The following is a 14,656-nucleotide window of genomic DNA, read 5'->3' as shown; positions in this document are numbered from 1 at the left end:
TGAAAGATTAGTTAGCTGTCTTTTAATGAGCCTTTCATTTGGCCACCCATGAGTTAGATCATTGAAATTTAACTGCAGTAGGCTAATTAAACAATAAGAGGAACTTCTTAGGCACTGTTTTTGAATTGTCATTAGCAATTTGCTTACTTTTGTGTTGTGTGATTGAATTTTAAAAGGTACACTTGTGATCATCTATAATCTGAAGCTGATGGATAGTGGCGATCCAGAGCTGGATGTGGAGACTGACCACCAGGATATTCTGATGGCTGGTACCCCTGTCGAAGGAGTGTGAGAATAAACTTTAGGAGTAAAGCTAATAAACTGTTGTGCCATTGGGAAAATTAACTTAGTATTTATAGTACTTACTTACTATAGTATATAGTATATACATTGGTGGTTGGCTCTCACTGCAGTATTGTATCACTTCCTGTTCCGGAGCACAGCGGTGTTTTGCTGTATCTGTTAGCTGTTTAATCTGCGCAGTTAGATTGATCTAGATAACTAGATAACGATTTGTTTCACAGTGTAATCGTCACGTGCCTTAACTAAAGCACTCCCACTGCTGAATCACCTCTAAATTATTTACACATTATTCACTTCGTGTGTTTTTAGGAATCCGCCGGCTTAGCGCAGCTACTAGCTCTTAGCCGATTTAGCATGGCGGCTTCTCCTGTCTCTCCCGCACTTCTCTGCTCTGGGTGTGAAATGTTTAGTTAATCTCGGCCTCCTTTAGCAGTAATGGTACTTGTAATAAGTGTAGCTTATTCGTAGCTTTGGAGGCCAGGCTGGGCGAATTGGAGACTCGGCTCCGCACCTTGGAAAATTCTACAGCTAGCCAGGCCCCTGTAGTCGGTGCGGACCAAGGTAGCTTAGCTGCCGTTAGTTCCCCTCCGGCAGATCCCGAGCAGCCGGGAAAGCAGGCTGACTGGGTGACTGTGAGGAGGAAGTGTAGCCCTAAACAGAAGCCCCGTGTACACCGCCAACCCGTTCACATTTCTAACCGTTTTTCCCCACTCGGCGACACACCCACCGAGGATCAAACTCTAGTTATTGGAGACTCTGTTTTGAGAAATGTGAAGTTAGCGACACCAGCAACCATAGTCAATTGTCTTCCGGGGGCCAGAGCAGGCGACATTGAAGGAAATTTGAAACTGCTGGCTAAGGCTAAGCGTAAATTTGGTAAGATTGTAATTCACGTCGGCAGTAATGACACCCGGTTACGCCAATCGGAGGTCACTAAAATTAACATTGAATCGGTGTGTAACTTTGCAAAAACAATGTCGGACTCTGTAGTTTTCTCTGGGCCCCTCCCCAATCAGACCGGGAGTGACATGTTTAGCCGCATGTTCTCCTTGAATTGCTGGCTGTCTGAGTGGTGTCCAAAAAATGAGGTGGGCTTCATAGATAATTGGCAAAGCTTCTGGGGAAAACCTGGTCTTGTTAGGAGAGATGGCATCCATCCCACTTTGGATGGAGCAGCTCTCATTTCTAGAAATCTGGCCAATTTTCTTAAATCCTCCAAACTGTGACTATCCAGGGTTGGGACCAGGAAGCAGAGTTGTAGTCTTACACACCTCTCTGCAGCTTCTCTCCCCCTGCCATCCCTCATTACCCCATCCCCGTAGAGACGGTGCCTGCTCCCAGACCACCAATAACCAGTAAAAATCTATTTAAGCATAAAAATTCAAAAAGAAAAAATAATATAGCACCTTCAACTGCACCACAGACTAAAACAGTTAAATGTGGTCTATTAAACATTAGATCTCTCTCTTCTAAGTCCCTGTTAGTAAATGATATAATAATTGATCAACATATTGATTATTCTGCCTTACAGAAACCTGGTTACAGCAGGATGAATATGTTAGTTTAAATGAGTCAACACCCCCGAGTCACACTAACTGCCAGAACGCTCGTAGCACGGGCCGAGGTGGAGGATTAGCAGCAATCTTCGATTCCATCTTATTAATTAATCCAAAACCCAGACAGAGCTTTAATTCATTTGAAAGCTTGACTCTTAGTCTTGTCCATCCAAATTGGAAGTCCCGAAAACCAGTTTTATTTGTTATCTATCGTCCACCTGGTCGTTACTGTGAGTTTCTCTGTGAATTTTCAGACCTTTTGTCTGACTTACTGCTTAGCTCAGATAAGATAATTATAGTGGGCGATTTTAACATCCACACAGATGCTGAGAATGACAGCCTCAACATTGCATTTAATCTATTAGACTCAATTGGCTTTGCTCAAAATGTAAATGAGTCCACCCACCACTTTAATCATATCTTAGATCTTGTTCTGACTTATGGTATGGAAATTGAAGACTTAACAGTATTCCCTGAAAACTCCCTTCTGTCTGATCATTTCTTAATAACATTTACATTTACTCTGATGGACTACCCAGCAGTGGGGAATAAGTTTCATTACACTAGAAGTCTTTCAGAAAGCGCTGTAACTAGGTTTAAGGATATGATTCCTTCTTTATCTTCTCTAATGCCATATACCAACTCAGGGCAGAGTAGCTACCTAAACTCTGTGAGATAGAGTATCTCGTCAATAGTTTTACATCCTCATTGAAGACAACTTTGGATGCTGTAGCTCCTCTGAAAAAGAGAGCCTTAAATCAGAAGTGCCTGACTCTGTGGTATAACTCACAAACTCGCAGCTTAAAGCAGATAACCTGTAAGTTGGAGAGGAAATGGCGTCTCACTAATTTAGAAGATCTTCACTTAGCCTAGAAAAAGAGTCTGTTGCTCTATTAAAAAGCCCTCCGTAAAGCTAGGACATCTTACTACTCATCACTAATTGAAGAAAATAAGAACAACCCCAGGTTTCTTTTCAGCACTGTAGCCAGGCTGACAAAGAGTCAGAGCTCTATTGAGCCGAGTATTCCTTTAACTTTAACTAGTAATGACTTCATGACTTTCTTTGCTAATAAAATTGTAACTATTAGAGAAAAAATTACTCATAACCATCCCAAAGACGTATCATTATCTTTGGCTGCTTTCAGTGATGCCGGTATTTGGTTAGACTCTTTCTCTCCGATTGTTCTGAGTTATTTTCATTAGTTACTTCCTCCAAACCATCAACATGTCTATTAGACCCCATTCCTACCAGGCTGCTCAAGGAAGCCCTACCATTAATTAATGCTTCAATCTTAAATATGATCAATCTATCTTTATTAGTTGGCTATGTACCACAGGCTTTTAAGGTGGCAGTAATTAAACCATTACTTAAAAAGCAATCACTTGACCCAGCAATCTTAGCTAATTATAGGCTAATCTCCAACCTTCCTTTTCTCTCAAAAATTCTTGAAAGGGTAGTTGTAAAACAGCTAACTGATCATCTGCAGAGGAATGGTCTATTTGAAGAGTTTCAGTCAGGTTTTAGAATTCATCATAGTACAGAAACAGCATTAGTGAAGGTTACAAATGATCTTATGGCCTCAGACAGTGGACTCATCTCTGTGCTTGTTCTGTTAGACCTCAGTGCTGCTTTTGATACTGTTGACCATAAAATTTTATTACAGAGATTAGAGCATGCCATAGGTATTAAAGGCACTGCGCTGTGGTGGTTTGAATCATATTTATCTAATAGATTACAATTTGTTCATGTAAATGGGGAATCTTCTTCACAGACTAAGGTTAATTATGGAGTTCCACAAGGTTCTGTGCTAGGACCAATTTTATTCACTTTATACATGTTTCCCTTAGGCAGTATTATTAGACGGCATTGCTTAAATTTTCATTGTTACGCAGATGACACCCAGCTTTATCTATCCATGAAGCCAGAGGACACACACCAATTAGCTAAACTGCAGGATTGTCTTACAGACATAAAGACATGGATGACCTCTAATTTCCTGGTTTTAAACTCAGATAAAACTGAAGTTATTGTACTTGGCCCCACAAATCTTAGAAACATGGTGTCTAACCAGATCCTTACTCTGGATGGCATTACCCTGACCTCTAGTAATACTGTGAGAAATCTTGGAGTCATTTTTGATCAGGATATGTCATTCAATGTGCATATTAAACAAATATGTAGGACTGCTTTTTTGCATTTGCGCAATATCTTTAAAATTAGAAAGGTCTTGTCTCAAAGTGATGCTGAAAAACTAATTCATGCATTTATTTCCTCTAGGCTGGACTATTGTAATTCATTATTATCAGGTTGTCCTAAAAGTTCCCTGAAAAGCCTTCAGTTAATTCAAAATGCTGCAGCTAGAGTACTGACAGGGACTAGAAGGAAAGAGCATATCTCTCCCATATTGGCCTCTCTTCATTGGCTTCCTGTTAATTCTAGAATACAACCCCTGGCAAAAATTATGGAATCACCGGCCTCGGAGGATGTTCATTCAGTTGTTTAATTTTGTAGAAAAAAAGCAGATCACAGACATGACACAAAACTAGTCATTTCAAATGGCAACTTTCTGGCTTTAAGAAACACTATAAGAAATCAAGAAAAAAAGATTGTGGCAGTCAGTAACGGTTACTTTTTTAGACCAAGCAGAGGAAAAAAATATGGAATCACTCAATTCTGAGGAAAAAATTATGGAATCACCCTGTAAATTTTCATCCCCAAAACTAACACCTGCATCATATCAGATCTGCTCGTTAGTCTGCATCTAAAAAGGAGTGAACACACCTTGGAGAGCTGTTGCACTAAGTGGACTGACATGAATCATGGCTCCAACACGAGAGATGTCAATTGAAACAAAGGAGAGGATTATCAAACTCTTAAAAGAGAGTAAATCATCACGGAATGTTGCAAAAGATGTTGGTTGTTCACAGTCAGCTGTGTCTAAACTCTGGACCAAATACAAACATGGGAAGGTTGTTAAAGGCAAACATACTGGTAGACCAAGGAAGACATCAAAGCGTCAAGACAGAAAACTTAAAGCAGTATGTCTCAAAAATCGAAAAATGTACAACAAAACAAATGAGGAACGAATGGGAGGAAACTGGAGTCAACGTCTGTGACCGAACTGTAAGAAACCGCCTAAAGGAAATGGGATTTACATACAGAAAAGCTAAACAAAAGCCATCATTAACACCTAAACAGAAAAAACTGGGGAGATGGCTGTCATTACATCATCAATAAATACACAGGTTTATGTTGATATTTTGGACAGTTGAAAGGATTCCTTGCAAAAAGACACATAGGGTCAATGTCATGGCATAGGGTCAATGTCAATGAGCAGATCTGATTTGATGCAGGTGTTAATTTGGGGGATGAAAATTTACAGGGTGATTCCATAATTTTTCCTCAGAATTGAGTGATTCCATATTTTTTCCTCTGCTTGGTCTAAAAAAGTAACCGTTACTGACTGCCACAATCTTTTTTTCTTGATTTCTTATAGTGTTTCTTAAAGCCAGAAAGTTGCCATTTGAAATGACTTTAGTTTGGACCTCGTAGTACCATATCACCCCAATAGAGCGCTTCGCTCTCAGACTGCAGGCTTACTTGTAGTTCCTAGGGTTTGTAAGAGTAGAATGGGAGGCAGAGCCTTCAGCTTTCAGGCTCCTCTCCTGTGGAACCAGCTCCCAATTCAGATCAGGGAGACAGACACCCTCTTTACTTTTAAGATTAGGCTTAAAACTTTCCTTTTTGCTAAAGCTTATAGTTAGGGCTGGATCAGGTGACCCTGAACCATCCCTTAGTTATGCTGCTATAGACTTAGACTGCTGGGGGGTTCCCATGATGCACTGAGTGTTTCCTTTCTCTTTTTGCTCTGTATGCACCACTCTGCATTTAATCATTAGTGATTGATCTCTGCTCCCCTCCACAGCATGTCTTTTTCCTGGTTCTCTCCCTCAGCCCCAACCAGTCCCAGCAGAAGACTGCCCCTCCCTGAGCCTGGTTCTGCTGGAGGTTTCTTCCTGTTAAAAGGGAGTTTTTCCTTCCCACTGTTGCTAAGTGCTTGCTAACAGGGGGTCGTTTTGACCGTTGGGGTTTTTCCGTAATTATTGTATGGCCTTGCCTTACAATATAAAGCGCCTTGGGGCAACTGTTTGTTGTGATTTGGCGCTATATAAATAAAATTGATTTGATTTGATTTCATAACAGGTTTACTGATGATTACACTTAGAAGAAATCCTATGAATGACAGTGGCTTAACATCTCCCCCCGCCCCACCCCCGTCCAACAGGAAGCCAGAAAGGAGATCATTCAGGGCATACACAGCAGTGTTATACATTGACCCACGCATGAGGATCTTTATCCAGGGACACAAAGTCAGAACGAAGAGATTGTCCTGCTGTCTTTATAAACCCAGGTAACTTTATCATGTAGACAAACAATTTACCATTACTCCAACTACACTATTCGAGCATTTCACCTGCATTATTTTTCACTAACAGGGTTTACAAATATACATCGACACGTTTTAAAACACGTGCGGAGCAAGAAGTGAAGAAAGCAGATCATCTTGCTAAAATTGGTGAGTCAGTTTTAAATTGGTTGTATTAAATCTCCCTTTGTATTTATGTCTCTGGACCTGTTATCAGTTGAGTGGAAGGATTTGTCATTTATTTTTTAATTTAATTTATTTATTTTATTCATTTTTTTTTTCTTTTTTTTTCAGCGGAGGAGAAAGCCCGTGAGGCAGAGAGTAAGCGTGTGGCTATGGAGGCCAAATTAGTAGATGACGTGTCAAAAGATTCACGGGTAATCCAAACAGGATATGTTCTCAAGTTTGTCAATTGCAAATATGATTGTTTTCTTATAAACAGGATTTTAAAATTAAACCTGATACCTGTCAATTTTGTGATTTTGGTGATCCAGCTGAAAAAAAAATGTAAATCTATTGGAGGAAAAGAAAAAAGATTGGCTCAAATTTTATATTATTATTGAAATAAAGTATTCATGAATAGACATAAAACTACAAATTTTAAAGTCATTAGCCAAGCCAGCTAATAAAGAGTTTTAAGATGGAAGATGAACATTCCTGTACCAATAAAAGTCAAATGTCATTCTAGTGATAATACAACCCCTGGCAAAAATTATGGAATCACCGGCCTCAGAGGATTTTCATTCAGTTGTTTAATTTTGTAGAAAAAAAGCAGATCACAGACATGACACAAAACTAAAGTCATTTCAAATGGCAACTTTCTGGCTTTAAGAAATACTATAAGAAATTAAGAAAAAAAGATTGTGGCAGTCAGTAACGGTTACTTTTTTAGACCAAGCAGAGGAAAAAAAATATGGAATCACTCAATCTGAGGAAAAAATTATGGAATCACCCTGTAAATTTTCATCCCCCAAATTAACACCTGCATCAAATCAGATCTACTCATTGACATTGACCCTATGCCATGACATTGACCCTATGTGTCTTTTTGCAAGGAATGTTTTTGCAGTTTTTGTTCTATGGCAAGATGCATTATCATCTTGAAAAATGATTTCATCATCCCCAAACATCCTTTCAATTGTCCAAAATATCAACATAAACTTGTGCATTTATTGATGATGTAATGACAGCCATCTCCCCAGTGCCTTTACCTGACATGCAGCCCCATATCATCAATGACTGTGGAAATTTACATGTTCTCTTCAGGCAGTCATCTTTATAAATCTCATTGGAAAGGCACCAAACAAAAGTTCCAGCATCATCACCTTGCCCAATGCAGATTCGAAGATTCATCACTGAATATGACTTTCATCCAGTCATCCACAGTCCACATTTGCTTTTCCATAGCCCATTGTAACCTTGTTTTTTTCTGTTTAGGTGTTAATGATGCCTTTCGTTTAGCTTTTCTGTATGTAAATCCCATTTCCTTTAGGCGGTTTCTTACAGTTCGGTCACAGACGTTGACTCCAGTTTCCTCCCATTCGTTCCTCATTTGTTTTGTTGTACATTTTTCGATTTTTGAGACATATTGCTTTAAGTTTTCTGTCTTGACGCTTGATGTCTTCCTTGGTCTACCAGTATGTTTGTCTTTAACAACCTTCCCATGTTGTTTGTATTTGGTCCAGAGTTTAGACACAGCTGACTGTGAACAACCAACATCTTTTGCAACATTGCGTGATGATTTACTCTCTTTTAAGAGTTTGATAATCCTCTCCTTTGTTTCAATTGACATCTCTCGTGTTGGAGCCATGATTCATGTCAGTCCACTTGGTGCAACAGCTCTCCAAGGTGTGTTCACTCCTTTTTAGATGCAGACTAACGAGCAGATCTGATATGATGCAGGTGTTAGTTTTGGGGATGAAACTTTACAGGGTGATTCCATAATTTTTTCCTCAGAATTGAGTGATTCCATATTTTTTTCCTCTGCTTGGTCTAAAAAAGTAACCGTTACTGACTGCCACAATCTTTTTTCTTGATTTCTTATAGTGTTTCTTAAAGCCAGAAAGTTGCCATTTGAAATGACTTTAGTTTTGTGTCATGTCTGTGATCTGCTTTTTTTTTCTACAAAATTAAACAACTGAATGAACATCCTCCGAGGCCGGTGATTCCATAATTTTTGCCAGGGGTTGTATATCTAGCACATGACACGCAACTGTGGCGGTGATGAAAACCTAGCACTTGGCACAGTTGAATTTCTGTTGTTTTGATACCACTATAATGCCAAGCTGTGGCTCTTTAGACCGTTTGCAGGTACAACTACAACAACAACATTTATTGATGATTACAGGAATCATGGCAGTAGGAAAACCTGCCAGACCATGGGTTTACTTTTAGAACATGAGTAAAATTTTTGGCCACTTTCGTACAGAGTTGAAATTGTCATCAGTGGTTGAGTAAAACTGGGGACAAAATCAGTGTTTTTCAGAAAACTTTTTTTTATGTGAATTGGAAGAAGAAAACTCCTTTAGGTTAAATGTTGATGTCTCCTTCTCACCTTCTAGGCAATTCTGAGAAAAGTCCAGGATGCAGCAGTGATGCTTCGAGGAGACGCTGACTTGAAAAAAAGGATCTTGGAAGCCAAACAGAAGTATGTTGAACAATATTGTACAAAGGGATTTTGCTTATTTGGCAACAATAACAATGCACTATTTAATACATATGTATCTCCAAAAATTAGAATAGCCTGAAAAAAATTCAGTATTTTTTTATCAATTATTTCAGAAAGTGAAATTTTATATCTTCTACACTCCGTCGTGTGTAAACTGAAATGTTTCAAGCATTTTAGTTTCAACAATTATGGCCTATTGAAATGCCCCCCCGCCACAAAAAAGAGGGAGCATTTCAAATATTTGAATATTTCATTTAAACTTCGACTCGCTCACTGTTTATACAGTGTATACCATGAATCTTTCAGTCTAGTTCAGTATAAACCATGTCATGGGGAAAACTACTCACATGACATTTTTCCTGAAAAAACCCACTGACACCCTCAGAATGTCATTCCTGAAAGAGCTGGCTGTTCAGAGTGCTGTATGTAATCATATTCATGGAAAGTTGACTGGAAGAGAAAGGTGTGGTGGGAGAAGATGCAGAAGCAACAGGAATGGCTGCAGCCCTGAGATGAAATTCAAGAACTTGGGGGAGTTTCAAAAGATGTGGACTGAGGCTGTAGTCTAGTGCTGTCTACCATGCAAAGATATGTCCAGGAAATGGGCTACAAGTGTTGGATTATTAGTTTAAAGGTATTCCTGAACCAGAAACGGTGTCAGAAGAGTCTTACATTGGCTAAGAGGAAAAAGCATTAGACTGTTGCTTAGTGGCCCAAAGTCCTCTTTTCAGGTGAAAGTAAATTTTTGTTTAATTTGGAAATCAAGGTCTCAGAGTCTGGAGGAAGAGTTGAGACAGATAATTCAAGTTGCTTGAAGTCCATTGTGAAGTTTCCACAGTCAGTGATGATTTGGGATGCTATGTCATCTGCCAGTGTTGGTCCATTGTGTTTTATCAAGTCCAAAGTCAACACAGTCATCAAGCAGGAGATTCTAGAGCACTTCACGCTTCCATCTGCTGAGAAGTTTTATGTAGATGCTGATTTCCTTTTCCAGCTGGACTTGGCACCTACCCATAGTGCCAAACATACTGATAACTGGTTTGCTGACCATGTTATTACTGTACTTAATTGGTCAGACAACTTTCCTGATCTGAACCCTGTAGAGAATCTATAGAGTATTGTCAAGAGGAAGATGAGACACCAGATCGAACAGTACAGAGGAGCTGAAGGCCACTATCAAAGCAACCTGGGTTTTCATAACGCCTCGGAAGTGCCACAGGCTGATGACCACCATGCCACCCCATAGTGATTAATTTATTCAAAAGGAGCCTCAACCAAGTATTAAATACATTTCTGAATACACTTTTAAGAAGTTTGACATTTCTGTATTAAAAATCCTTTATTTATTTATGTTTTATTATTGCCCTTAAGAAATATTCTATTTTGAGATGCGTTGACCCCTTTTTTATGTTTTTTAGCTTTAGGCTATGATTTAAAAAAAAATGCTTGAAACATTTGAAGTTTTATGTAATGACTCTATAATATGTAAAAATGTTTGCTTTCTGAAATAACTGACAAATATTGAACTTTTTCCACGATATTCAAATTTTTTTATTTATTTATTTATTTTTTGATGCACTCATAGAAAACATAGTCTATTCATGATTTTGCCTTTATGAGCTGGAGGCTTGTGTTTGTACATTTGGCTTTGTGTTCCATTATACTGGTGTTTTATTTGAAGTTCTCATTGTTTAAGGAGACCCCAGTCCGGTATTATTGCAGATTTATAGCAACAGAGCAATGGCTTGTCTTTAGCTCTTGATTGGCTGGGCACACCTGGTTGGGAAAGCGAGAGATGGGGAGGGATGAAAAAATCCCCAGTTTTGGGGTCCCTACCACTGGAGTTGCAATAGAACAACAATTAGTCAAGCTCGCTGGTTTTAAACAAGTCTGTTGTTAACTCGGCTAATCAAAATCACCTGTCAATTTTAATGTTGAACACATGGGACGTATGGTGCATCCGGAAAATATTCACAGCGCTTCACTTTTTCCATATTTTGTTAAATTTTAACCTTATTCCAAAATGGAGTAAATTCATTTTTTTTCTTCAAAATTCTACTCGCAACACCCCATATGACAACATGAAAGTTTTTGCAAATTCACACCCTTCGCCCAATACTTTGTTGATGCATCTTTGGCAGCAGTTACAGGCTCAAGTCTTCTTGAATATGATGCCACAAGCTTGGTGCACCTATCTTTGGGCAGTTTTGCCCATTCCTCTTTGCACCACCTCTTAAGCTCCATCAGGTTGGATGGGGAGCGTCGGTGCACAGTCATTTTCAGGTCTCTCCAGAGATGTTGATTTGGATTCAGGACAGGGCTCTGGCTGGGCCAATCAAAGACATTCACAGAGATGTTCTGAAGCCACTCCTTTGATATCTTGGGTGTGTGCTTATGGTCATTTTCCTGTTGAAAGATGAATTGTTGCCTCAGTCTGAGGTCCAGAGCGCTCTGGAGCAGGTTTTCATCCAGGATGTCCCTGTACATTGCTGCATTCATCTTTCCTTGAATCTTGACTAGTCTCCCAGTTTCTGCCGCTGAAAAACATCCAAAAAGCATGATGTTGCCACCACCATGTTTTACTGTAGGGATGGTGCCCGGTTTCTCATCATCTGAGAGTCCTTCGGGTGTCTTTTGGCCAACTTCAGGCGGTTTGCCATGTGCCTTAATGTGGCTTCCGTCTGGCCACTCTACCATACAGTCCTGACTGGTGGATTGCTGCAGAGATGGTTGTACTTCTGGAAAGTTCTCCTCTCTCCACAGAGAAATGCTGGAGCTCTGACAGAGTAACCATCTGGTTCTTGGCCACCTCCCTGACTAAGGCCCTTCTCCAGCGATCGCTCAGTTTAGAACGGGTGGTCAACTCTAGCAAGAGTCCTGGTGGATCCGAGCGTCTTCCATTTATGGATGATGGAATCCACTGTGCTTATTGGGACCTTCAAAGCAGCAGAAATGTTTCTGTACCCTTCCCCAGATTTGTGCCTCAACACAATCCTTTCTCGGAGGTCTACAGACAGTTCCTTTGACTTCATGTTTGGTTTGTGCTCTGACATGCACTGTCAACCGTGAGACCTTATATGTTGACAGGTGTGTGTCTTTGCTAATCATGTCTAATCAAGTGGATTTACCCAAGGTGGACTCCAGTTAAGCTGCAAAAACACATCAAGGATGATCAATGGAAACAGGATCCACCTGAGCTCAATTTTGAGCATCATGGCAAAGGCTGTGAATACTTATGTACATGTGATTTCTTAGTTTTTTTTTTTTTATTATTATTTTTAATAAATTTGCAAAAATCTCCAAAAACTTTTTTTCACATTGTCATTTAAAGAGTATTGTGTGTAGAAGTTTGAGGAAAAATATTAATTTTGTTCATTTTGGAATAAGGCTGTAACATAAATGTGGAAAAAGTGAAGCACTGCAAAAACTTTCTGGATGCACTGTAGTATCGTCTTGCACTTTGTAAAATAATACACATTGTTGAACTATAAGAGGTCCTTGTGGGAATGAGTGACACTTCACACAATGGCAGCACACAATATGAAGATGTCCATGAAGGAAAACAATTCTGATCTGAACATCTTCCAGTTTTTATTTATTTAATTTTTAATGGTAGCAAATACTACACAGTGCACACAGAAGTGTCTCCCTCTGGCTCTTGCTCTGTTGCAAAGCAGGGCCTGACAGTAACGCCTGCCCACTTGACATTAACGAGGGAATGTGTCGGACTTGTGCACCATGCTGCTAACTTACCGGATGTGGCATGTTAATTTTCAGGCACATTTAGAACAGAATCTGGCCAAAAACCTACATGTTTCAGTGATACTGGGGCTGCAGTCGTTTTTTTAATTGGCTGATTTAGCAGAATAAAATCTGATTCACTAAATCTGTCCGTGTTTCCTCTCACTTCATGGTCTCATTGGAGTAAGCATGCAGTGCTACATCCAGACAAAAGCACAGTGAATGTTTTAAAATTACATAAACACGTTGCTTAGTATTAAATATGCAATAAGCCTATTTTATTCACAGAGAACATCAAACATCAAAGTGCATGCCAGTCTCGCTGTTTCATAGCACAGTGGTGACACAGCAATAATAACAGGCAGTGCACCTGCGGCTAAAGCTTTAAAAAAATTTTTCTTTCCTTCAAATATGCATTAAGTTACAATGCTGTATAAAGCCCGAAGCAGTGGTGTACTACTTCTTCTGCAGTGAATTTCTGTATTTGCAGTCTCAACTGGAACAAATCAAAAAAATCACAAAATATAAATGCGATGATGGCAAATGAATGTTAAATGTCATATGTAACTCGCAGAACTAAGAACTGGGCAGCAAGAGTGTATATGAAGCCTCGTGACCATATCTATTACTGTGTGCCACCTCACAAGGAGTAAAATCAGTAGCATGCGTTTGAATTGCTATATATATATATATATATATATATATATATATATATACACACATACACACACACACTTATTTATTTATTTTACCGTAGTTTATCCACTTTCGTTTGCATTCTTAAAGCTGGCTGAACCAGTTACAGCGCAACCAGAAGTACAGCTGATCTGTAAATCTACAGTGGCTCAGAGTTGACTATATACGATGGGAAGAACTCGACATTTCCAGACTGCCAGGTGCATTCATTGATCCGGTCAGCTCGATAACTCGCTGGAATGGACAGTGTTAAAGATGGTTCAGATTGCCAATACCAACCCATACGCAGTACAATAGAGAGGTTTTTTTCCCTTCAATTGAGAATCAGTAAGCAGGTATTTGTCCTTTGTTACACAAACAGTAAATAATGGCAGTGGCAAATCCAAAAACGGGACGACGTCACATTCATACAAGAGATCCTGAGAACCAAACATTTGCTCGAGGAGTAGTGGCTGCTTCTATAATTGGTTATTTTGACAGTAATTATTATTAAATTTTATAATAAAGAGAGCAAAGCATTGTTTTCCCCACAGTATCAAGTTTTCTATTTGCTACCAATATGAAGAAATGCTATGTTTGGTGATAATGTCCCTTTACTATTACTACTACTAATAAGAATAATGATAATGAATATATTTTTAACAAAACGTTCAACCATTATTACTCAGCATGCCAATTTTACACTAAATGGAATAAGACAAGCAGCCAGATTGCGCATGCTCAAACTCTGAGCCTCGCTCTTGTTTGGCTATCAAACACAGACCAAAGCCAGGTATTGTGACTATGGGTGTTGGAGCCGTGTAGCTTTAACTGTGTTGATGATGTCTGGGGGGTCAGTACAGAGCTCTCAAGTCTCAAGAGTGAGACTCATGCTTTAAAACAGTCCTGTCAGGTCTCACGCACTCGACGTGAGACTCAATATGCTGTCATGTTCTCATGCTAATGCATGACATTTGCGCCAAAATGACCTACAAGACAAGATTTGGTGGAAAATAACTCCTTAAGTGTATCTCAACTTGAGAGCTCTGTCAGTAGGAAAGTGAATTGTGTACATTCTCAAAACTTTGAGGGGACATCAGACAGAGAACTTGCTGATGCTTGTTTGTTTTGTCGTGTCCTTGTTTGTAGCTTGCTAAAGGATGTCCAGTCTACGTTGAGCTGGTTTCTCACATTGGCAGCATAAAAACTGTCATGGCAGAATTCAGTCTTGCCCTACACAAAGCCAAACATTGTCCCCGAACACTACCTGTTTTCTTGCACAAGTG

General features: G+C 39.4%; 1 protein-coding gene across 1 annotated transcript in view; it reads left to right on the top strand.

Moving 5' to 3' along the window:
- Positions 1-14,656, top strand: part of morc2 (MORC family CW-type zinc finger 2) — a 71,175-nt gene that overhangs the window by 24,048 nt on the left and 32,471 nt on the right. Inside the window, exons 9-13 of the mRNA XM_034169562.1 lie at positions 177-288; positions 6,146-6,271; positions 6,357-6,436; positions 6,581-6,663; positions 8,848-8,933. Of these exons, the coding sequence (XP_034025453.1) occupies positions 177-288; positions 6,146-6,271; positions 6,357-6,436; positions 6,581-6,663; positions 8,848-8,933 (487 nt within the window). The remainder of the gene's footprint in view (positions 1-176; positions 289-6,145; positions 6,272-6,356; positions 6,437-6,580; positions 6,664-8,847; positions 8,934-14,656) is intronic.

This window comes from Thalassophryne amazonica, chromosome 5 (genome assembly GCF_902500255.1).
Source record: "Thalassophryne amazonica chromosome 5, fThaAma1.1, whole genome shotgun sequence".
In the NCBI taxonomy this organism is placed as follows: Eukaryota; Metazoa; Chordata; class Actinopteri; order Batrachoidiformes; family Batrachoididae; genus Thalassophryne; species Thalassophryne amazonica.
The sequence above is the reverse complement of the archived record's forward strand: the minus strand, read 5'-3'. Positions and strand labels throughout refer to the sequence as shown.